This window comes from Suncus etruscus, chromosome 5 (assembly GCF_024139225.1).
Source record: "Suncus etruscus isolate mSunEtr1 chromosome 5, mSunEtr1.pri.cur, whole genome shotgun sequence".
Lineage (NCBI taxonomy): Eukaryota > Metazoa > Chordata > Mammalia > Eulipotyphla > Soricidae > Suncus > Suncus etruscus.
Window position 1 is genome coordinate 106,307,380 of NC_064852.1, and position 25,304 is coordinate 106,332,683.

The 25,304-nt window shown below is 36.5% G+C and overlaps 1 protein-coding gene across 1 annotated transcript in view; it reads left to right on the forward strand.

Annotated features, from left to right (window-relative positions):
- COL14A1 (collagen type XIV alpha 1 chain) overlaps positions 1-22,200 on the forward strand; it is a 275,987-nt gene extending 253,787 nt beyond the window's left edge. The window contains exons 48-50 of the mRNA XM_049772885.1: positions 16,575-16,652; positions 20,096-20,251; positions 22,071-22,200. Of these exons, the coding sequence (XP_049628842.1) occupies positions 16,575-16,652; positions 20,096-20,251; positions 22,071-22,150 (314 nt within the window). The 3' untranslated portion in view covers positions 22,151-22,200. The remainder of the gene's footprint in view (positions 1-16,574; positions 16,653-20,095; positions 20,252-22,070) is intronic.
- Positions 22,201-25,304: the final 3,104 nt, after the last annotated feature.

Genomic DNA, 25,304 nt, shown 5'->3' on the forward strand with positions numbered 1-25,304 from the left:
CTTGTTTTTGGCCATAACCAGTAGCTTAAGGGTTACTCCTGGCTCTGCACTCAGAAATTACTCTTGGGATTGGAGTGGGATATGGATATTGGATATGGGATGCCAGAGATTGAGTTGGAGTCAGCTGGTGCTATTGCTCCAGCCCCAGTCTTTCTTTTTTTCCATAAAAATTAATATAATTGTTTCTGTACCATAATTTTTAAAAATCATTAAATAGTCGGTGTGTAATACTTGTCTAGATCTTTGGATTAGGTTTTAGTCTCTCTCTGGGTAAAGAAGACTGAAAATATTGTTCAGATTACTGTCTTCTTAGTAAGATATCTTTGTGTGGGTTCTGGTTTAAATTTTACAATCAGCTTCACTTCAGCATATCCTCTTTGCACTAAGAAAGTTCATCTGCTCAACATTCTTGATACCAGTTAGCTTTCATTGTATGAGTAAAGTCCCAGTAGCTTACAACAATACATGTTATTTTTCACAAAATCTTTGGAAGTCTCTGACTGCAGTGGTGATGGCCCCCTAGAGGATGTTCTTTTCCTGGCCAGAGCGGGAACAGAACATTCAACTTCCCAATCATACTTGCAGCCTCTGTTCATGTCTTTGCTACCAGCACCATAACAGTCAAATTAAACCTCATGGCCAAGTTAAAATTCACTGTAATAAGAAAGAAAAAGAAGTAAAGCTCCATCCTTAGCAAAAACAACAGAGTTATAATTTTACTGTGGAATAGTAAAATTCAGATTACTAAATTTACTCTTTTCTTCTTGCACACCTTTTCTCACCAGATTCAATTCTGATTCATATTTGAGCCTTGCTTTCACAACCTTCTGTATGTTTTCACAAGCTCTTTACTTCTACTTACCAGGAAGGGAAAAAATCCTCTCTCTCTCTCTCTTTCTCTCTCTCTCTCTCTCTCTCTCTCTATATATATATATATATATATATATATACCTGCCTATGTATGTATTCATTTGTATGTATGTATGTATCTATCTATCTACATATCAATCCATTCATCCATCAACTCATCCATCCATCTTTCTACCAATCTACCTACCTACCTATCTTCCTATCTATCTGTCAATCCATCCATCATTTATCTATTATCTATCTATCAATCATCTGTATCTAGCTATGTATTCATCCATATATCTGTTTGTCAGTCTATCTCTCTGGCTATCTCTCTGGCTATCTATCTATCTATCTATCTATCTATCTATCTATCTATCTATCTATCTATCTATCTATCTATCACCTACCTCTCTTGCTCCCTCCTCACTAAGCCTATAATTTATTCATATCCAGGCTTGGAAAAAAATCACCTTAGGATATACCTCTCCTAGACTAATTTTTCCTCACCTTGTTCATTTATTTTATTAATGTATTAGTTGAAATTCTGCTTTATATCAAAGAAGCTTTTGAATTGAACCTAGGCTCAACTAACTAAGCTGCTCCTTTCATGTGCCCTTTTATCTCCAAGCACATGCTTCTGTCACAGCAGTTCCCCCACTATATTGTAATTGCTTATGTACTTGCTGACTTTCAAATTGAGGGTGAGTTTCTTTAAAAGGAATGTCTTTCATCTCTACATATCTATAAGAAGCCTGAATTAACAATTGATAAGTGATCAGATAATTGATCCTGATTCTATTAGTCTATGAAACATCTAATTTAGCATTACACAGAATGCTGTTTCTTGAATTTTTCTCCAATGATTTAGCTTTTATTGATTCCATTTCACCAAAGTTGCTACATGTTCCACAAGAACCTAATTTATACATTTTCTTTTTATTTCTCATAATACAAAATATAATAGTTATTTTAAGAGTCATAGTGATTTACAGCATTGATTACCTCTTGGTTAGATTTTGGCTGCCCTTCCTCACTTACTCCAAAACCCATAATAAAAGCAGAAACCCATATAGTACAGCAAACCCAAGACATTTTGTCATGGCCAATTGCTACCGAGTTAAGAATATCAACACTTTCTTCAAGTTTTCATTGTGTCAGTTTAGCTAGAAAAATCTGGGTGAGATTTAAATAGTTTGTTGGTTATGCCGAGCAGTAAATATAAATAAATTAAAAAATAAGTTGGTCATTAAATGCCCAATTTATGCTTTCATTTTTATTATATTATAATAGTTTTGTTTGGTAGTTGTCATCAAATATAAGGCACACAGTTTAACACCATGTCCTATCCCTAGTACCATATGATTTCTATTCATGATGAAATTAAAGCTTAATATTATTTTACAAGCAGGGGTGGGGGTATAATGCTTAGATTCTTCCAGTTCTATGGTCTAAGCATCACCCAGTAGATCCCCTGATATCACTTCTGACACTATGCTAAGGAATAGAGATTGTTGAGAACTTGATGTTGAGAATTGAAACAAGCTTGTTCATACTCATGACAAATGCTTTAACTAATGCCTTTTCAAATAAATATAGAAAATTATTTTCATGAGTTTTAAAGAAATACATAAAATTATATTCACTAAGTTTTTCAATTATTATGAATACAAATTAACTTTGACAATAAATTACTATCCAAATATAGCAAGATATTTAGATTTTATGAATGTTTTATTAGTTTAGAAAAAATGTGATGGGGATCCTAGATTTAAGATGTATTTTATTTAACAATGGACCCTTCATGCATACTGATTGTACCCCATTTTGCTTTAAGTTGTGTGGATCCAAACCTATCCCAGCATCTTGGCACAGCTTCCTTTTCTGCCAAGAAGACACATTATATCACTTTTTCAGTCCTGCAAGGAATGCAGACAGACAAAACTAATTTAAATATCATCAACTATTTGAAAACCTGCAATTTCATTTTTTTGTTTGTTTTTTGTTTTTGGGCCAAACCCGGTGATGCTCAGGGGTTACTCCTGGCTGTCTGCTCAGAAATAGCTCCTGGCAGGCACGGGGGACCATATGGGACACCGGGATTTGAACCAGCCACCTTTGGTTCTGATCGGCTGCATGCAAGGCAAATGCCACTGTGCTATCTCTCCGAGCCTCTGAAATTTCATTTTTAAGCCACCAAAATTGATTCAATTTTCTGCTGATCTTAAATTACTTAAATTTCCTTAACAGTTACTTCTGGAAATAACATAATGTCATTAAAGAGGGGCAATAAAAATTTTGTTGCTGAAAATAATAGATTGACATTGGATCTGCTATTCTTATTATGTACCTGTGAAATAGGTTATGGTGTAAGTGGTGAAACTAGGGGCATAAAGAACTAGGATGTCTGATATCCAGTTGGATCACTATTCTGTTTTGTCAGGCAATTGTTATTGTGAATGTCAAGTGCAAGCAACTTTAGAAGGTAACTAATGCATTAATGGGTGAACACTGTCATCTATCCTGTCCATTTGCCTTCTCACTGCTGCACCACTTTCCTTCCCTTTCTGGCCCAGATTTAAGGTACTGACTTAGAATTCTGTGTTCAAAGATCAAAGGAATTCTAGAACAGCCTCCTTAATTCTTCTCTAAAATGCCTTCTGTTCATCCATATTTATTGCAGTGCTATTTATAATTGCCAATATCTGGAAACAAAACAAATGCCCTTCAATAGATAAATGGCTAAAGAAATTGTGGTACCTATACTCAATGGAATGCAGGAAAATTAAAGTCACGAAATGTTCCTATATATGGATGGAAATGGAAACTATTATGCTGAGTGGAATAAGTCAGAAGGACAGAAATAGGCACAGAATAGTCTCACTCATCTGTGGGATTTAAGAAAAAATAAGACATTATGGTAATAATATCCAGAGACAATAGAGATGAGGGCTAGAAGACCAGCATGATATAAAGCTTACCAAAAAAGAGTGGTGAGTTTTCAGTTAGAGAAATAACTACACTAACAACTATCATGACAATGGTAGTGAGTGAGATCAATAGAATGTCTGTCTCAAATACAGGCAGGGGCTGGGGAACATTGGTGATGGGGGACACTGGTGATGGGAATGTTGCACTGGTGAAGGGGGTGTTCTTTTTTATAACTAAAACCAACTACAACATGTATATAATCATGGTCCTTAAATAGAGATATTAATTTTAAAAAGATCAAAGGACCTTTGTCTTAATGACTGATGCCTCTACTGATGGACAGTCTGTAGTAATGCATCTCCTGTTGTCTTGCTCTTAATTTCCTTTGCCAGTTTCTCTTCTAGGTAGTGCTACTTAGTAATTTGACTCATTTCTCCTGGAGTTTCTGTGGGAATAGTACCACATTTGTTGATGGAATTGGACTCTGCAGCCTTCAGAATGTCAAATTGAACTAATTTTATGTCAATCTGTCTGATTTTATGTCACTCAGTAGAGTGCATATCCAAGTTTTATATGGCCTAAAACTTAAATTCCCCTTTCTAAGAAAGAATATGAAATTACAAATAACAATCAAAGTAGAAGATGTTGAATGATTTTGTTTGAGTGTTACCTTTCAGGAAGTTGGAGGAGTGATAACAACCGAGGAACCATATATAAACTTCTTAGTCTGGTACACAGAGTTTATGATAACCTCATCTGGACTGGCCTCATATTCTACTATTATCTGGTTTGCAATTGCCAAAGCCAAAGCAAACCTCTAATACCCTATTCTCTCTCACTTGTAAACCATTGTGCATAATCTCCCATGTACCCTTTCTTTATTTTACTGTTACCTGTTCTTCAACACTTAACATTGAGGTCAGGTATACATATTGGAAAAGCTTCCTGTTACTCCCCCAAATGTCTCCAATCTATGTTTTCATATTTTGTTGTAGTATTTATCTTAGTGGATTACAGCTACTTGTTTGTCTTTTTTTAACCTTACATAGTGATCTGCAACCAGCAGGACAGACGTTTTTGCCTCTGGAATCTCAATGCCTGACACTAGAATTGGTTTAGATTGTTTGCTCTAAGTTGTCCTTTCTTCTTTCCCTCTATGTCCAGCTTCCCTTGCATTAAATTCTTGGATAGGTTCAGTCAATGGGAGGTTCAAGATATATCTTCACTCACCTGACCCACATGCCTCTGCAATTTCATATGTGGCTTCTATCTCTTCATGGCTATTTTGTCTATTATAAAAGCTCAAAAGTTCTAGATCCTCCCCAAAGAATCTCTGATTCTCAGTCATACTATTTCTCCTCATTCAACCTGCACTCCTAGGTAGGGTGGCTGGCTTTCTGCTCTTGCTAATGTATGTTATCTCACTATCTATATTTGGCTTTTATATTCTTCTAGCTATTACTCATGTAACACAAGTTCTGTATTAAATTTCCTCTGTGTAAATTATGCTGAGTGGTTATCTCTCCCTGGCTGAGTCCTAAATTACAGAAATATGGTAGATGGCAGTTGTTTAATGAATAGGGCAATAGAGGAAAAACTCTATCAATGGTTTGTGACATTTATTTACATCTGAAACAATCATGTATTTTACAGGCTTTGTCGTCTTTGCATACAAAATTTAGGACCTCTATATGCTGGTACAAATTCTACACATCAAAAAATGAAAAATAGCAGAGCTTGGATGTATAATAAGCTTGTTGAATTAATCCCAATTAACCTGCCATCTTATAACTTGGTCATTATTTCAGCACCTTGAGCAGGCATTCAAAGTGGACAAATATAAGTCATTGGATAGAACTAGATGTTCTATACTGAGCTCTGTATAGTAAACACACATGATGATTGTCAGCAATGCCCATCTGAAACTTACATAACATTAGAACTAATGTTACTTCAATTAAAAAATAATAAAATGGAAAAGAAGCATACATCGAATTAAAAACAGATTATTCTCCCAATTCATTGCCAGCATTTCCCAGGCAACAGACAATATAATAACACAGCTGAAGCCATTATTACTGTTTCGATGACTTTTTGGGGAACTTTACAATGAAAGCATTTCCCAGGTCTTGGGCACTTATCCTGGGAGTTGCTCAGAATATCTGGCTTCAAGGAGTGATGCTGCTTCATATATGGGCAACGGAAGACTCCAGCCTGGAGCATTTGGTGTCATGAAGGCAGGAGGGAACTTCAAAATGAAAAACATCTCTCTCTGCAGAAGTCAGTGGGCCAAAGAAAATAGAAAATAGACTACCAAAGACCAAATTCTGGACATGTAGTCCATGCAAGCAGGATAAATGCTCTTTATATCAGCCCGAAGCCTTGCATAGAGCATAGGGCAAGAGTGCATATGCAGGGAAGATGAGGAAATGTGATAACCACAGGACCCAGTGTAGGGCCAGAGAAAATGTGTAGACAGATACACTGATTTGGCAGGCAGTTCAGAAAGCAACAATTGCAGTCTGTATGACAAGAAACCCAGCCTGCAGGTCCAGCTCGGTTGGAGAGACAGGAAGTGTGGTGGTTAAGTATATAGGCATGTACCGATATGCCTCGGTGGAAATCTTGGCTTTGTGAGACACTGACTGTAATGACAAGTGGCTTCTTCACCTTTCTGTATTATAGCCCATCATTCTGATTAATACAGCAGCCACCCACTCAATTATAGTCTCAATTTGTTTATATATGTAAATCTACCAAGGTAATGCATATATATCACCATTAAGCCATGTTTTTTACTTGTTAGAGCCTATAATTGGATGTGTATTTTTTAATGCATTCTTTCTTTGGACAGATATTTATTTCTTTTTATTTGTTTTTGGGATACACCCTGCAGTGCTCAGGGCTGACTCCTGGATTTGTATTCAGGGTATCACTTTTTCAGGCATGAGGAATCTTAATGGATGCCAGGGATTGAACCCTGGTAAGTGTTTACAAGACAAATGTACTATTGCTCCAGCTTCAGGTCAGATATTGAGTGTCTGATAGGCCTAGTACTGAGGAAATAAAAGGAATAAAACAAATAGAGCTCTTAGTTTTTGTGGGCCAAACGAAGCAAAATGTTAGGTTAGAGGTAAGGAAAAATAAAGTGTTCCTGAAATAACTTCTAATGATATTCTTAAGAATGAAAAAATGACAAAAGCATCTTTTAACTGGAGATAAGGTGCAGTGGGGGATTGGGAAGTAAGGCTTGGGAAAGGATCTGCAGATGAAGGCCCAGAAAGTGTTGACAGGTCATATATTTCCCAAGCCATATCACTATGAACCCATAACTGCTCTAAAAATAGCTTTTAATTGTATTTTAAAAGAAGAACTAAAAAGGGTTTCTCTCAAGCTATTCTAACTCTCAAGTTATTCTGTCTTTCAAGTATTTTAGTAATTTCACAGAAAGCCAAAGATACTTTCATTTTAGCTAAGTTCTATGTTTGTTAATTATCTATTCCTTCATATCAATTTATGATCATTTTAAATGGCAGAAATATGAACTTAATTTGTGAATTGATGATGTTTCTCTCCAAGTGGCACTCTAAGTAGATGGATCTTGTCACATAAGAAACTTACTAGAAAAAGCAATGTTCATGTAAGTCAGCCATGTGAAAGAAAATGCAAAATGTCCCCTGAATAATTATTAAGTTTGTAGTCCTTCTAGGTCACCTTTGATTTTAATGAAGTTATAAATTGATGGAGCTTATTTATGTAACTCTTATTACCTTTCATTTGTCTTCTTTATTTGCTGAGCCACATTCTACTTCTGACTCTCTGGCTGCCTCTGACACAAGAGCATTAACCCAGACATGACCTCTGCAAGCAAAAGGCTCATAGTATCAGGCTTGTTGAGCATGTAAATAAGCAGTACATTTCAGCATGTGCCAGAGGAGGCATAAATAATATGAAATCAAATAATTTATTTATATACTCATTCCTTTGTTCGCTCAAGAAAGACTTATCAGTTACATACTCCAGACATCATAGACAGGATTGGGGATGAAGCTATGATTGAGATGTATCAACCTTGTCCTCTTGAATTCTTTATGCTTCTATCAATTTGAATTAAGGAGAAATGTCAAATTGGATCTCAAATCTTGAAGAACCTCTATGAAGTCAGCCAAGGTACGAGTTTTTCAGAAGAAGGAAAGAGGCATGGTCAGGAATCCCAATATCTTAATAGAAAGGGCACTAAGCTCTATGCCCCATCTCAGCACCAAGTGACCCAAACTGGGTCCTAACAAAAGAATTTTAATGAGGCATACCTTTATCATGGTGATGATTTTATCTGGACAGTTATTTTAGGATAAGGAACTTCCCTCCTTTCAGTCAGAGTTGGTCAGGCTTATCAAAAGTATGTCCAAATCTCATTTCAGAGAGTAGAGACTTCTAAGTTTAGTTTAAGTACTTATATATTAATTTTTAGATTTTCGTGTATAATTCTGGGGATCAAACTCAGGGCTTCATATATGCAGAGCATACATATTGCTGAACTACCTCCAGCTTAAATATTGATCTTTCACATAATAATTTTTTAAAAAACTGATTTATAGCCAAGTTCAACTATGGACATGAATATCCCTTTGGTCTGAAAATTGTAAATGAACAGATGGTCAAATAATTATAAAATAGCTTATATGTAGTTGGCTTCCCATAATTTTAAGGATAATAACATCTAGAGTTCCCTGTACAATGTGTGATTGTATTCTTGGAATTTTTCTTCTTATTTTTATTTTTCAGAACTTTAAGGAGTTGGAATATTCTGTGAGATTCTGTCGTTCTTAATTTAGCATGTTTTACAAAAATATCAGTTTGCTTGAAAATTAAAATAACCAGAGTAAATGCTCCCCAATCTTCCCCCTTTTTGCTTTTACTATAATTAAATTGGTATAATTCAGACTTTTCTTATTAGGAGGTTATTCCCATGACTACTTTCTAAACATTTTTTTTTTATTTTTGGGCCAAATCCAGTGACGCTCAGGGTTTACTCCTGGCTATGTGCTCAGAAATCGCTCCTGGCTTGGGGGACCATATGGGACGCCAGGGTATCGAACCGCGGTCCGCCCTAGGCTAGCGTGCAGCGCAAGGCTCGCGCCACCACTCTGGCCCCAACTTTCTAAACAATTTTATCCTCGAGGTCTTCTGCTGTAGAGAATCCTTGAGAAACTACGTTGGTAATCTCGAGTCTTAAGCACTGTAGGTCATGGGAGGTCTTGGAGTCACCACAGTTAATCATGCCCAGGCTGGTGTTAGTCATCAGTGATGTTATTGTTCTAATTCTTTTTTAAGTTAACAGTTCCCTGTGGAGAAAATGACTCCAGTTCAAACAAAATAAGAGGCAATATCTGCTAAATTCCCAGATGCTGGGTAAGCAGAATCATTTGCACCTACCACCCACTAAAAAAAAAGTACTCATTCCAGTTAGCTAAACTAGTTAATGATAATACCCCACAGACCCACCTAGGGTAATTTTTTTATCTAGTCAAATGTTGACTAGACCAAGGAAGTTTTGTGTTTTTTAATATCAGGAGTTGAGAAATTACTCAAATTTTTTTCCAAGAAATAACTCTGAAAGTGTCAATCCCAGAATTGGCTTTATAATCAGTACCTTGTCCTCTTTGTTCTGGTGTTTTGTGAGCTCAGAAAAAAACACACCACGGCCTTTTGCTATTGATGTGAGAGATGAGGAAAAATAGCAATGGCTGGACAAGCGCAGGGCACCCCAACAGGGAGGAGGTCCTTTTGAAAGGTGCTAGGTATCCCTTAGATTTTTTGCTCTTAGAGGTGCTTTTAGAGGTGACCATAATATCCACAGATACCAAACCCTCAAATAAAAATACAATCATTTTATGTGTAGCGAGATGTGTAGCAATGTTGCCCATCACTCTATTCTTTGTCAACTATCCCTAGAAAAAAAATTCTACATAAGCATCTTTGTGCTTCAAAGCGCAAGCAAAATGATAAAAAGTGATTGCTTCCAAGAGAATCACAATCATTCATGCCTACCTCTGACTTAAAAAAAAAAAAAAAAGGAGCATTCAGAGTTTTTGTTTGTTCATTTTCCAATTTGTCCACTAAGAAAATACGTGGCAGTTAGTAAAGGAAAGAAATAATGTGTTTTTTTTTTTCAAATCTGGATTGTTTGGGGATAACATTCAATGGTGTTCAGGAAAATATGTGGTGCCTGAGCTCAATCCTGGCCTCCCACATCAAAGTCTACACTCCCACCTTTAGAATTCTCTTCTGAGCCTATGATTTGAAATTTTTTAATTTAATTTTTATGCCTGCTACCTATAAAAATGGTTGTTTTCACTTATGTGTTTTCTTCTGAGCTTCTAAAAATTCCCATATAATTTCTCTGCAAGGGTAATTATGGAAACAGTTATATATTCTGCTACAAAGCAAAGCTACAAAGCTTTGCTAGCCTTGAAAAATGGAGTAGAGAGAGCTTCTGAGATGTGCCTGCAAACACAAGGCTATGAGTTCTAGCTTGTGATAGAACCAATTTGCCTAATCAGCTATCAGAGTGTATATATGAAAGTCTGTGTAATATATATACATATATATGATTTTTTTTTGCCTGTGAAAATGTATACTTTGTTAATAGAACTATAAATTATTTGGAAAAAGAATTCTGCTCACTGGAAAAGAAACATGAATAGGTTGAGATTTTTATGGGTTCTGAATCAGCCAAATCAAACAGAGGCTTTCCTGAAGTTGCCAAGTTTTTAATGGAAACTCAGGCCCCTCAAAAATCCACTGTCTAATTATAATTCATGCCCCCTCCCTTTTTTGCAGATACATTACAGGGTGGATCAAAAGGATATATTAGACACTTTTACTTTTGACTTCTATTGTGTAACTCAGAGTGAAAATAGCATATGCCTAATAGCCTGGTGTGTGCAAAGACTTCGCCAGGTCCTAGCTGACTGAATTTCTTTACTAGGAAGGAGAAAAATGAACTTGCAATATTGTAAATCTAGACTACATGCTTAGATAGAGAATGAGTCTTCCTTTTTCTTAGATATTTATTTATTAGAATTGATTTATTAGGCACTTATTTATTTTTTTAAATAATGAGTCTTTTTCTTAGGCAGTTATTAGGCATAATGATTTACAATACTATTAATGGTTTGAGAATACAATAGTTGCTATCCACCACTGGACTATGAGCATTCCTCCTAGGGCCCCTCTCATACACCCCTACCTGAGCAAAATCAGTTCTTTATATAGGAAACTCCAGTGACTGTTATCACTGACTACTTTTCGTCTCTTCATTTCTTTAAACAGGACATGCTAGAGGGATAAGCTATTATTTTCTTTCTTTGTCCTACTTTTCTCAACAGACTACTTCCAATTCCATCCATGTAACAGAAAACTGCAAGGTGTTTTGTTGGTGCTGTTATTGTTGTTTTGGGCCAGTGCTTATGGTTACTCCTGGCTCTGCATTCAATAATTATTCCTGGCTAGCTCCATAGACCATATGGGATGCCAGAGATAAAATCTAGGACGCTTGTGTACAAGGCAAATGCCCTATCTGTTGTACTATTGCTCCAGCCCTAAACTGCAGGACTTTATCTGATCGTATAATATTCTGTTATTTATATCTACCATGATGACTTTACGAACTCCTTTTTTCCCCAGATGTTGCGGGAGTAGTGTTGTAGTGAACAGAGGTGTACAAATATCTTTTTTTTAAAATAAATGTTTTTGGGCTCTTGGGGATGATGCCAAGAAGTAGGAATATTGGTTCATATGAAAAGTTTGTTGTTGTTGTTGTTGTTGTTGTTTTTGGGCCATACCCGTTTGATGATCAGGGGTTACTCCTGGCTAAGTGCTCAGAAATTGCCCCTGGCTTGGGGGGACTGTATGGGATGCTGGGGGATCGAACCGCGGTCCTTCCTTGGCTAGCGCTTGCAAGGCAGACACCTTACCTCTAGTGCCACCTCACCGGCCCCAGCATATGGAAATTTTTTTAGGTTGCTTTCTCTAATTTGTAATGTTTGTTTTATGGAAAACAATGTTGTTTTCTTTTTCTTTTGAATAATATCTTTATTTAAGCACCATGTTTACAAACATGTTTGTAGTAGTGTTTCAGTCATAAAAAGTATGCCCACCATCGGCATCCTCCCCCCATCTGCTGCCTGTATTTGAGGCAGCCATTCTATTTGTGTGTGTGTGTGTGTGTGTGTGTGTGTGTGTGTGTGTGTGTGTGTGTGTGTGTTCCTAAGGTATATCCAGGGAGTAGTATGGCTGGATTATATGAGATTTCAATTTCCAGTTTTTTGAGGAATCTCCATATTGTTTTCCATAAAGAACTAGATGACATTCCCACCAGCAGTGAATGAGAGTTCCTTTCTCTCCACATCCACACCAGCACTGATTATTCTTGTTCTTTGTGAAGTGTGCAGTCTCTGTGATGTAAGATGGTAACTCATCATTGTTTTGATTTGAATCTCCCAGATGATTAGTGATGTGGAGCAATTTACATGTGTCTTTTGGCCATTTGTATTTCTTCTTTGAGAAAGTATCCATTCTTTTCTTCTCCCCATTTTGATGCCGTTTTATATATATATATATAATTTTTGCTAAGCTCTGTCAGTATCAAGGTCTTTAATCCATTTCGATTTGACCTTTGTGCATGCTGTTAGATGGAGGTCTATGTTCACTTTTTCACATGTGCCTGACCATTTGTCCCAACACTACTTGTTGAAGAAGCTTTCTTTAAGCTCTGTTTTGCATTTCTTTTCCCTTTACCAAAGATTAATTGATTGTATGTCAAGGGACATTCTCTGAATACTCAAGGCTATTCCATTGATCTGAGGGTCTGTCTATATTCCAATACCATACTATTTTAATGACTATAGCTTTGTAATACAATTTAAAATTGGGAAAAGTGATGCCTCCCATATTCCTTTTCCTAAATGTTGCTCTAGCTATTCGTGGGTGTTTATTGTTCCAAATGAATATCACAAGTGTTTAATTCACTTCTTTGAAAAATGTCATGGGTATTCTTTGAGGGATTACATTAAATCTGTACAATGCTTTGGGGAGTATTGCCATTTTAATGATGTTAATTCTGCAATCCATGAGCAGGATATGTGTCTCCATTTCCTTGTGTCCTTTTTTATTTTTTGAAGCATAAATTGAACCATAAATTCTGATCATTTGTGTCTTCATTGTCATTTGATTCCAGGAATGTTTTGATTTCCTCTTTGATTTCTTCTCCAACTCACAGGTTGTTCAGTAGTGTGCTGTTTAATTTACAGGTGTTAAAGTCTTTCTTCTGTGTCCCTTTGTAGTTCACATCTAATTTCAGTGCCTTGTGATCTGAGAAGGTAGTCTGTATAATTTTTATCCTCTTGAATTTATGGAGATATGTTTTATGTGCCAGCATATGGTCTATCCTGGAGTATGACCCATGTGAATTGGTGAAGAATGTGTATTCAGTTTTCTGGGGATTGAGTGCCCTATATATATCTACTAGTCCACTTTCTTTGCATTTCTCTTTTCAGAGCTTTCATATTCTTGTTGGGTTTCAGCTTGGTTTACCTATCAAGAAGTGACAGGGAAATGTTGAGTCTCCCATTATTATTGTAACACAATAATATTGGTATCTTCTTTCAGATTTGTCAACAATTGTATTAAATATTATTCTGGTCCCTCATTGGGTGCATATATGTTTAGGAGTGTGATTTCTTCCTGTTGTACATATCCTTTGATTAGTACGAAATGTCCATCTTTCTTCCTTGTAACTTTTCTGAGTCTGAAGTTTGTGTCATCTGATATTAATATGACCACCCTATCATTTTTATGGGATTTCTTTGCTTGGATGATTTTCTCTCAACCTCTGATTGTGAGTCTGTTTGTTCTGACTATTCCGATATGTTTCTAGTAGGCAGCAAAATGTTGAATTCAGCCTTGTGATCCATTTTGCCACTCTCTGTCTCTTAACAGCTGTATTTAGTCCATTGCCATTGAGAGAGATAGTTTTCATGGGATTTAGTATTATCTTTGTGTAGAAGTTTGGTGTGTCTGTTGGTCTGTCTTGTCTTAAAATAGACGTTTCAGTTTTTCTTATTTTCTTTTTTTTTTTTTTTTTTGGTTTTTCGGGCCACACCCATTTGATGCTCAGTGGTTACTCCTGGCTAAGCCTTCAGAAATTGCCCCTGACTTGGGGGGACCATATGGGACGCTGGGGGATTGAACTGCAGTCCTTCCTTGGCTAGTGCTCGCAAGGCAGACACCTTGCCTCTAGCGCGACCTTGCTGGCACCTTCAGTTTTTCTTTCAAGGTTGATTTTGAGTCTGTAAAGTTTCTAAGCTGCTGTTTATCTGTGAAGCTATATATACTTCCTTCAAACCTGGAAGTGAGTCTGGCTGGGTGCATTATTATAGGAGAAGCATTTATTTTGTTGAGTTTTATCAACTATGTCCCACCACTGCCTTCTGGCCTCGAAGTGAGGGTTTCTTGTGACATGTGTGCTGTAAATCTTAAGGATGCTCCTTTGAATATAATTTCCCTTTTTGGTCTTGCTGTTTTCAATATTCTATCTCTATCTGTGGGATTTGTCGTTGTGACTAGGATATGTCTTGGAGTGCTTTTCTTTGACCCTCTTTTAGCTGGTACTCTTTGGGCATGCAGGATTTGGTTGCATGTAATATTTAGCTCTGGGTGTTTCTCTGCAATGATATCCTTGGATCCTAGAAGTTTTCTTCTTGGGTATCTAATACTCCAATGATTATCATGTTGTTTCTGTTGAGTTTATCAAAGACTTCTATTTTCATCTGTTTACATTCTCCAAGTATTTTTTCATTGTCTGATCATTAGCTTTAAGTCTCTTTTCCAATCTCTTCTGTTGTTTGAAGTTGTTATGCATCTCATCTTCTAGCTCACTAATTCTATCCTCAGCTACTGTTACTTTGTTGGAGAAGCTTTTTATTGAGGTTTTCATTTCCTCTACTAAGTTTTTCAGACCTGTTATTTCAGGTTGAAGTTTTCTAATTTCTATCTTCATATTCTCTTGATTCTTATTTGTGTTCTGTTCAGCTTTGAGTTCCTTGAACATCCTCCATATTTCTTCTCTAAACTCCTTATTTGAGAGGCTAATTAAGTAGTTGGCACTTTTCAGATCATCAGAGCTGCCATCTTCATTCTCTATGCATGGTGTTGACCTGAATTGTTTTCCCATGTCACACTTGTGTGTTTTTTATATGTATTATGGTGGGGTTTATTGACTAGAAGATGCATGTGGCTGCGAAGTTGAGTGGCCTCGCTTCTCTGGCTCTACCCTTCTTGGGCTTTTCCAGTTTATCTCTGATGGTGCATGTCCAGTAGGCTCTTCTAGGTGGAGATTGGCCTCAAAAGCCATAGCCAATGATGATGCTGTAATCCCTTGCAATGGCATTCCTGGAAACTCATTTCTTAATTTTTCAAGAAGTCTCCATACTCTTTTCAGTTGGGATTAAGTTATTGATATTCTCTCCAAGAAGAGATGATGTTTCATTTGTCATCACATACCTGCTAGCTCTGATTGTTTTGTGTCTTCTTCTGGTTTGCTATTCTCTCTGATGAGAAGGTAGGTCTAATTTTCATTTGTATTTTTATCTCTCTGATAAGAAGAGATAATTAACACTTTTTAAAGTACTGTAAGCCATCTGAATGCTTTTTTAGGTAGTGTTGTTCAACTCCTCTTATCATTTTTGGTGGGTTTGTCTATTTTTCTTATTAAGTTTTTTTAGTGCTATATATTTATTAAATATTAACCCTATGTCAAATGTGTGGGAAGCTATTTTTTAACTACTCGGTGGGCTCTTTATTATTCTAGTAATTATTTTCTTTTTATTTTTTGCAATGCAGACTTTTTACCACTTGTTTATTTTTACCTTTTTTTCTTAGCCAATGATATTAAATCATTGGAGATACATCTGAGATATAAATACTAGAGACTACACCTGTCTTCTTTAATATATTTATGGTTATGATCTACTCTTAAAGTCTTTATCCACTTTTAATTAACTTATATATATTATGAAAACAAAGTTTCCATATTCTTTTATTTTTGCTTTAAACTAATCAGTTATTCCAAAACCATTTGAGGAGGTTTTCCTTGTTCCATCTAATTATCCTAGACCCTTTATTGAAGATTAGCTTCCATATCCCTGAGAGTCTGTCTCTGGCTTCTTTATTCTGTTTTTTGACTGAAAATATGTTTTTATTTCTGTCCACTGGATTCTCAGCATAATTCTCAACAAGAACACTCAATTCTGTTCTTGGTCTAAGATTCTGGAATTTATCAAGTACCACACTGTCTTGATTATTATAGCTTTATTTACAATTTAAAGTTGGGGAAAGAAAGTGTTTTCTTATTTTTTTCTCTAAGATTGTTTTGGCCAAGAGTTAGTACTCTGTATAAATTTTAATTGTATTTGGTACATGCTCAGTAAAAATATACTGGAATTTTCATCGAAACTGCATTGAATTGGCCCTGTTCTTTAGAAAGATGCTCACTTTAACAATGCTAGTTATTTCAGCCCACAAATAACAAACATGTTTCCAGAATGAATCTTCTGTATGTGATGATATGTAAGCAACCAGTGTCAGAATTTAATTTGTATGTAAATTTAAATCAACTCATGATATTTATTAGAGAGGACCTATATTTCTGAAACTCAGAAATACAGAACTACCAAAATTTCATTATAAAGAGAAATCTTGCTTTTTGTCTTTCTTTAAAAAAATAAAAACAGGTCTAACAGGTCTCAAGGGAGATAAAGGAAATCCTGGTATTGGAACTCAAGGCCCAAGAGGACCCCCTGGGCCAGCAGGTAAGCCTTCCTAACTAATGAAAAAATTGAAAGCTGGTAATATCTTTATATTTTTATAATAATATACCTTTATATCCACTGATAGCACAGGAGAAAAATATAATGCTTTTTTATCTAAACTGGAATGACTGTACTGCATTTATTTGAATGAGAAACTTTTTTTTTTTTTTTTTAGCAATGACCTTCTGAACACACAGCCCTAAAAAGTCATAGCATAATCTGGGTTCTAAACAATAGCCTCAGTTATGTCTTGGTTGACTTTAGTATAGTAGCACATCAATCCCAAATGCTTAGTGGGGTGACACAATAGAAGCTTATTTCACATTCATGTAAAGTTTGGTAAAGGTATAGTTTGGTATATTTTGAACAAATGGCAATCTTAAGAAACAGCATAAAAGATACACAAGAGCATATCAACATATGTCATCCGCAATCACTGGTTGAATCTAGTCACACAGTCTCAGTTGAGCCACACATGATGTAGGAAATTTAGAGGAACACATGGCTGTTCAATGAGCACTGATTGATGTTACATGCTTATCTTAAACATGAGTTTAGTTTAAGTTTCAAGTTTTGAACTTTACTGTCTGATTTTAGAATGGTCTCCAGCTCATTATAATTAGAAGTCTGTAGTCCTATTATATATTTGTTTTCTACATAAGTACATATATATGTATCAAATGTCTCACAAATTTTGATTTACCTAATAGTAATTCTGGAAGACACATTTTAAGGAGACATACCTAATGCAATCATTTCCCTTTGAATGCAAATGCTCCTGTTATTAGAAATTATATTAGGAACAAATTTAAAACCACACAGTTCACAGAATGAAAAGTTGGTGAATTAAATGACACCAAATGCTTATAAAAATTTTTAAATACAAAATTATACTTATTTTTAATTTTCATTTTAGTAGTTGGTTGAAATTTTTTCATTTCTAGTTGAAGAAACTGTTGGAAGCCATGCCTAAATATATACACAATTTACCAAAAACCCAAACTGACACATTTCTATTTTTCCCAACTTTTCCCCTTTTTTGACCACATCCAGCAGAACTGGATCTGTACCCAGGAATTACTCCTGGAGGGCTTACAGGATTATATAGGTTTCTGGGGATCAAACAGGGTTGGCTGCATGCAAGGCAATTACCCTACTTAAAATGCTATCTCTCCAGCCCCAAGAACACACTCTTTTTTTCTTTTTAATTTTTATTTTATTGAAACCATTGTGATTTACAAAATCATAGTGGGGTTTCAGACATTCAATGATTCAGGGAGAATCCCATCATCCACCTCCCTATACCAATGTTCCCCATGTGCATCCTATCAACCCCCTGCCCTTCAGCTTTCCAGTATAATTGGCCTATTTTAGATGGTTAAAGTTTGGGTCTCTTGATTTCATTGTTGTTGCCTTTGGCTTGGATATTTAGTTTTGTCCTCTTTTTTTTTGGGGGGGGGGGTTCGCTCAGGGGTTACTCCTGGCTATGCAATAAGAAATTGCTCCTGGCTTGGGGGACCTTATGGGACACCAGGGGATCAAACCACGGTCTGTCCTAGGCTAGAGTGTGCAAAGCAGACCTTACCAATTGCGCCACTGCGCAGGCCTCAGTTTTGTTCTCTTTTAACACTATCAAAGCACTTGATAACACTTGGCCTCAGGCCCCCTTCCTTTCATATTTGTGTTTCTCCTCTTCCACTCAGTTTCTTTCCTTCTCGTCATCATTCTTTGGGACCAGGGGTGTTCAAGACAACTCCTATTTAGATCATTGAGTTTCTTCATGAAGTTATTCTAAATACCACATATAAGTGATATTCTGTATTTAACCTGCTTCTTCTGGTTTACTTCCTTTAACATAATATCTTCCAATTCCATCTATGTTGCAGCAAATTGCATGATTCAATCATTCCTTACAGCTATGTAGTATTTCATTATATATGTGTATATCTTCATGAAGCATTCTTCTGTTTGGACATCTAGGTTGATTCCAAGTCTTAATTAACTATTGTACTGAGTGCTACAATTAATATCAGTATGCATACATCCTTTTTTGATTAATGCTTTTCTGTTCTGGGGATAGATGCACAAAATAGGGTTGCTGGGTTGTATGGCAGCTCAATTTTTAATATATTGAGAACCCTTCATACTGTTTTCCTTAGGGGTTGAACCAGGCAGCATTCCCACCAACAGTGGATCATAATTCCTTTCTCACCACATTCTCGCCAACAGAGATTTTTTCCATTATTTTTGATATGTGCTATCCTCACTGGTTCAATGCTCTTATTGAACAACAACTTCTTAAATTCACCCAAAAATATATATTTTCACTCAAATGAAGTGTTTATTATTATAAACTGTTTAAGAAATAAATCAGTACATTAACCTTTCATTTTATTTTTATCCTTCAATTTCACTTTTTTGGGGGGCACATCCAGCAGTGCTCAGGGGTTATTTCTGGCTCTGCACTGATAAATTGCTCATGGCAGGCTTGGAGGACCATATGGGATGCTGGGAAGAGAGCTCTGGTTCATCCTAGGTCAGCTGCATCCAATGCAAATGCTCTACCACTGTACTAGCACTCCAACCCCCAATTTTACTTTTATTTTTCTTTTTTGGTTTTTTGGCTACACTTGGCAGCTCAGGGATTATTCCTGGCTTCGTACTCAGAAATTACTCCTGACAGGATTGGGGGACCATTTGGGCATCGAACCTAGGTTGACTGCATGCAAGGCAAACACCTTGCCTGCTGTGCTATTGCTCCAGCCCCCAATTCCACTTTTTAAATGTTTTATTCTCCAGTATTATTTCTTTTAGTTTCTCACTAATTTATTTCAATTACTTGGGGCCTTAAACCAGTGAGTATGAGGTGGATTAGAGTGTGTTATGTGTGTGTTCTAAATGCGCAGTGCACATGTTACATTCATAAGGATGCTGCTTCATGAAAGAAAAACTTCAATAAGAATATAAAATAAGGGCCGGAAAGATAGCACAGCGGTGTTTGCCTTGCAAGTAGCCGATCCAGGACCCTAAGGTGGCTGGTTCCAATCCCGGTGTCCCATGTGGTCCCCTGTGCCTGCCAGGAGCTATTTCTGAGCAGACAGCCAGGAGTAACCCCTGAGCACCGCCGGGTGTGGCCCCCCCCCCAAAGAAAAAGAATATAAAATAAATATCTAGGAGGTTTGAGAAAGGAATATCTCTTACTTTCCTGTTTTTTCAGAAAATTATTAAAAGCACTGACATTTCAGACATCGTATGCTTTCATTATGATCTTCCATCCAAGAAATTCAGTTTAAGAATAACAACTGTAGGAGTAGAGAGAAGTAGATCCTAATAGTCAAATGGGGCAATGTTGCATCTTGTAAGAATTTATTTCTTCTGGGTTTTCTCAAGTTTTCCCTCTAAAAGTCAATGACCAACTGTTTTCATGTGTGGGTGCTTTCTAGGACCTTCAGGAGAAAGTAGATCTGGAAGTCCTGGGCCTCCTGGTTCTCCTGGACCAAGGGGACCACCAGGTCATCTGGGCATACCGGGACCCCAAGGTCCTTCTGGCCAGCCTGGTTACTGCGATCCTTCTTCATGTTCTTCCTATGGGGTTGGAGGTAAGTGCCAACATCCTGTAAGCTCTGAGTATTACTTTACTATGGTTTTTATCATAAAGACCAAGTGGGTGGTGCCATGAAAAGTTGACAGATTGCAGGAGGGAAGCAGAGTTTGAGCTCCCACTGATTTGAATTTCTCAAAGATTATGTGTATAAAGTTCTGATTACATCAGAGGCTAATGATTTTAAAAAATCTGAAGTTAAAATTAATATTATCCCTTATCCTTCCTTGTTTCCAAATACACACTGAGTTTGTCTCTGACTTCATATTTGGTCAATAAGGGACATGTTTGAACATTCTCTTTGTCCCCTCATTCTGTGTGGAGGCTATGATTTTCTGTGGCTTGAAGGACCTCCTCAGACTTAAAACTTCCTCTTGATTATGAGGACTTGCAGATTTTTTTCTGTGGCATCTGGGTCATGCATGACTACAACCATTTAGGTGAACCACTATACCTTTAAGAAGAAACCGATATGACTATGCTGTCCAAACCAGTATCCATTTAAGAAGAAACCAATATGACTGTGCTGTCCCTGCCTCATTACTAACTACTGGAATGAGATTCTGGAGAGACTGTGCTTCCTAAAACCATCTACCATCTGCATGCAGGTGGATTGTGCAATGGGACATTTTCACAGTAGCATCAAAAAAGTGGTTCATGCTCAGCATTGATTCTATGAACCTACTAGTCAATGTATATAAATGGACTTGCTTTAGTATAAGTTTAGCCATATTTGCCAAAGAACTGGTTAACATTTTGCTGATATATTTTTCTCTGTTCATCTCTTCTCCCCCTGTTCTTTCAATTCTTCTTGTCCCTCTTAAGATCTGATCCCTTACAATGATTACCATCACTGAAGTGGAATGCATCCACTCTAATTACATTAGCCTGGGAAATTAGCTTCCCGCAGTGCACTGTCCTATTGACACTACCTGTAACTATGGGTGCTGTTCCTCTCCTCCACCTTTCCTGCTTTCCCACAGCCCTGTATTACCCTCTTGCATCCCTGTTCCAAAAAGAAATGATGAGATTTAAATGTAATCTATCTCAATTGTAATGGAGACTAAATGCCTCATCTCACCTTGGCTAAATGTATGTGATCATTTGTCAGGAACTCATCCCAAACTCACAATGTGAAAAGTGGATAATAAAGATGGTTAAAAAATATGCCTTCTAGTGGCCATATTGTACAATTTACCTTGCACTTGGCCAACCTAGGATCAATCCCCTTACCCCTTTATGGTCCCCCAAACACTGCCAGCCAGCAGTGATCCCTGAGTCAGAGCTAAGAGTAAGCTCTGAGTACAGCAAGGTGTGACTACAAAACTAAATAAATAAATAAATAAATAAATAAATAAACCTAGTTTTCACTCTGATTGCCACCCAGCATTGATGGGAGCACCTTTTCCCTCAGATTCCCTCTCTCCACTTTTCCCATGCCCCCACCCCTATTCCCTGGTAATGGACTTGCAAATGAGATTGCATGTAGAAATATATTTTTCTTTTCATTGTCTGTTAAGTTTTCAGGTTATTTTTTAAAAATAAATAAAACATATCATATTTAAGCCGTTGGCTATGTTTTGAGTTTTCTAACAATCTTCTGTGATGCATTGCTTCCTCCCTTCTGTTACTAACTATCTAAAGCCTTGGGGAAATGTGCTAGCAGCATGAGGGTGAAGAAGCTTCTGCTTTTACCCAGGCCAGATAGTTCTGCATATTAGTAACCAAGTCTAAGTCTCCAGTGATTCATTTGAGGGAAAATATCTTCATATAATTCCTGGGTCCCATCAAGTCCCCACCCCAATCTTCCTCTCTAGCTCCCCATCCGGATCAGCCAGAATTCACCCCCATCCAAGATGAGATGGAAGCCATGGAATTGTGGGGCCCAGAAATCTGATAACCTCAGAAGAAATCTGAAGGCCAACTACAAGATCCGGCAGACATCAGACTCAAGCACAATGTCAATATGTGGTTTGTATGTGACCTATGAGGGAGCAGAGCTCATTTCATCAGCCAAAACCTCTTGCTTGGATATTGTTAATATTATTGCTGTTAGTGACCAAAAATTATATTTTTTTAAAAAAATGCTCCTAAGCTATGAACCCATGGGATTGATTTTTCTTTCTTGTTTTAATGGCATACCAGATAATTTGTTTCTTCAGAAAAGAAACTCAAAGAAAAATTAACAAAGCAAACTATAAAACCCAAAACTGATTTCTGATTTATTTTTGGTGAAATGACCTCAAGTCTTATAATGAATATAATTTTGTTCCAAATAGATGGACTCCTAGCAGAATAGGAGTTCACAGAAATACAATGATTATGTCATTTAACCCTTAGCCTTGCTGGAAAAGAAAAAAGCAGGAATTTTCTTAGATAAACAACCTTTTGTTGAATTGGCCTGTCCAAGTCTGAGATCATTGGTAATTCATTACACTGGTATCCAAAAGGATATAATCTTCCTGAATTTGATGATTTAAAACAAATAGACTTAATGTCTAAGTAGGGTGGGGTTTCATATATAATATAAGTATTCTCTACCTATATTGATGCAAAGATCCAATTGTGAAGAACAATTCATCCAACAATATCCCAAGATTCACCCTCTTCTTACACACAGGTGATTTGTACATACTGATATTTTTACAAACTTATTTTCATTGTCTTTTGTAAGCAAATAAAAAAATTAAATATATATGGATTGTGTCAATTCTTTTTAATGCATTTATAAATGTTACCTTAAACGTAGCAGCCCTTAACTAGAAAAACAATAGTTGCCTTTTTTTTAGACAAGCATTCAGACTTATATGTATTCATTTGCAACAGAGGAAGTCTGTGTGCAGAAGAAACAGTACACTTAAACCAAAGCAGCTGGTAATATTCAATCACTTATAGCAAAACAGATAAAAAAAAGTTTGAAAAAAATGCAGTAAACTGGTGATTGGTAGCACCAATCTTGGACTCTAGAGTCTACCTTCTGATTTTCAGAAAATCTTTGCATGATGTAATCCCAGACTCAATCCCCTTTTCCACATACCCCCTTGAGCAATACCAGAAATGGCTTGAGCACTGCCTTGTATGGCCAGAGAACAACTGGGAATAACGGAGTGAAAAAGAGAGAATGAATCTTGAAAATGTTTTGACAGAGGAAAAGAAATGATTTAAAATCTATGGCTCTAACTTCTTAACTAAAATTTTTCCTTTGCTCACAAAAGAAAAATTTCAACATGTGAGATAGATTTGGGTTCATTCCTAGTTTCTTATTGGAACTTAGAATGAAAGAGAACCAAAAATTAATGTTTGTCCCTTTTCCTGTAACCTTTTTGTTGTAATACCTAATTTGTAAAAGCAGAGATGAGGGTTGAGAAATATTTTAGGGCTTAGATCACATGCCTTATTGATATCATTGCAATCCATGCCACCACATGTGTTCCACTACATGGAATTTCATCCTCAAAACTTAACACTGATCTCTTGATGAGTGACTATCACTAACAGGAGCTTGGAGACCCCCAGACGCATATTGTGTGCCCTATCCAAAGAAAGAAAAGATGGGTCCTTTATAAACAGAAGTTCAATTCTTCCTGAATCAAAAATATCTTCTGACCATTTATTCCGCCTTTGCACACAGGTTTCTTCCATACAAAGACTCAAGCAATGAGCACCTGTGTGCTTTGTTGGGTTCTGAATCTGGGTACTTTTGTAGCAATGAAAATATAAAGTGAGCTTGCAATTAGTAGCTGTACCTTTAGGGTGGTGAGATTTAACAACATATAGAAAAAGTAGGAGAACAAAGCTTGTAAACATCAAAACAAGATGGTCTCGCCCAGGAAAGTCTGCAGGACCTCCTCTCCCTTAGATCACCAGTATCTGTTATTGGGCCTTCATGTCTATGGATCTTAGGTTTCTTAGGCTGTAATAAATACATGCTGAAGAAGAAAGGAATAGGCTGCATTTTTAGGTTTGTATCTTGGAAACACATAGTCTAATATTTTAACATTCAGAAGACTGAAGGTTTTATAAATGATGAAATAGAAATCACTGGATGTATTAATTCATTATATTTAAGTGACTCCAGACATCCGATTTTTTTTACTTTTGCCTCACACATTATATTTTCATAACTAGTTTTGCTGTGTGGATGGAGTTATTTTATTTTCAAGGATAAGACCTTTAATTAGAGCCATAGAGGCAGTTCAGGAGACAAGATGCTTATCTTGCATTCTGCAGATCCCAAATTGATCCCTGGTGTCATATACGGTCCCTAAACATCACCATCACTCACTCATGAGCAGAGAGTCAGGAATATCTCTCCTCAGAACTTTCAGCTGTGGCTTCAAATCAAAACGGAAGGAAGGAAGGAAGGAAGGAAGGAAGGAAGGAAGGAAGGAAGGAAGGAAGGAAGGAAGGAAGGAAGGAAGGAGGAAGGGGAAGGAAGGAAGGAAAAGGAAGGAAGGGGAAGAAAGGAAAAGGAAGGAAGGAGGAAGAAAGGAAATAGAAAGTAAAAAGAAAGAGAAAGAAAGGAAAGAGAGGAAGGAGGTAGGAATGAAAGAAAGAAAAGAAAGATGAAAGAAGAAAGAGAGGAAGAAAGAAAGAAGGGAGGGAGGAAGGAGGAAGGAAGGAAGGAAAGAAAGATGGAAGAAGAAAGAAAGAAAGAAAGAAAGAAAGAAAGAAAGAAAGAAAGAAAGAAAGAAAGAAAGAAAGAAAGAAAGAAAGAAAGAAAGAAAGAAAGAAAGAAAGAAAGAAAGAAAGAAGAAAGGAAGGAAGGAAGAGAGAAAGGAAGAAAAGAAATAAAAAGAAAGACAACCAACGTAATGAAATTCAACTTTATTAACCTAACTTAACAGAATGAAATCCAGGAAAGTAAAAATAACTGCCCCCCCCCCCGGATCTAAAATGAAAAGCAAGACAAAACTAAAGAAGTAAGAGAAAAGAAGTTTAATTCCAACAGACATCTAACTCTGATTTGGTATTCTGCCATCTGGTCCAAATTTTTTTTAACTTTTTTTCTTTTTTTTTATGAATTATTTCTTTTTTATTTTTAATTATGA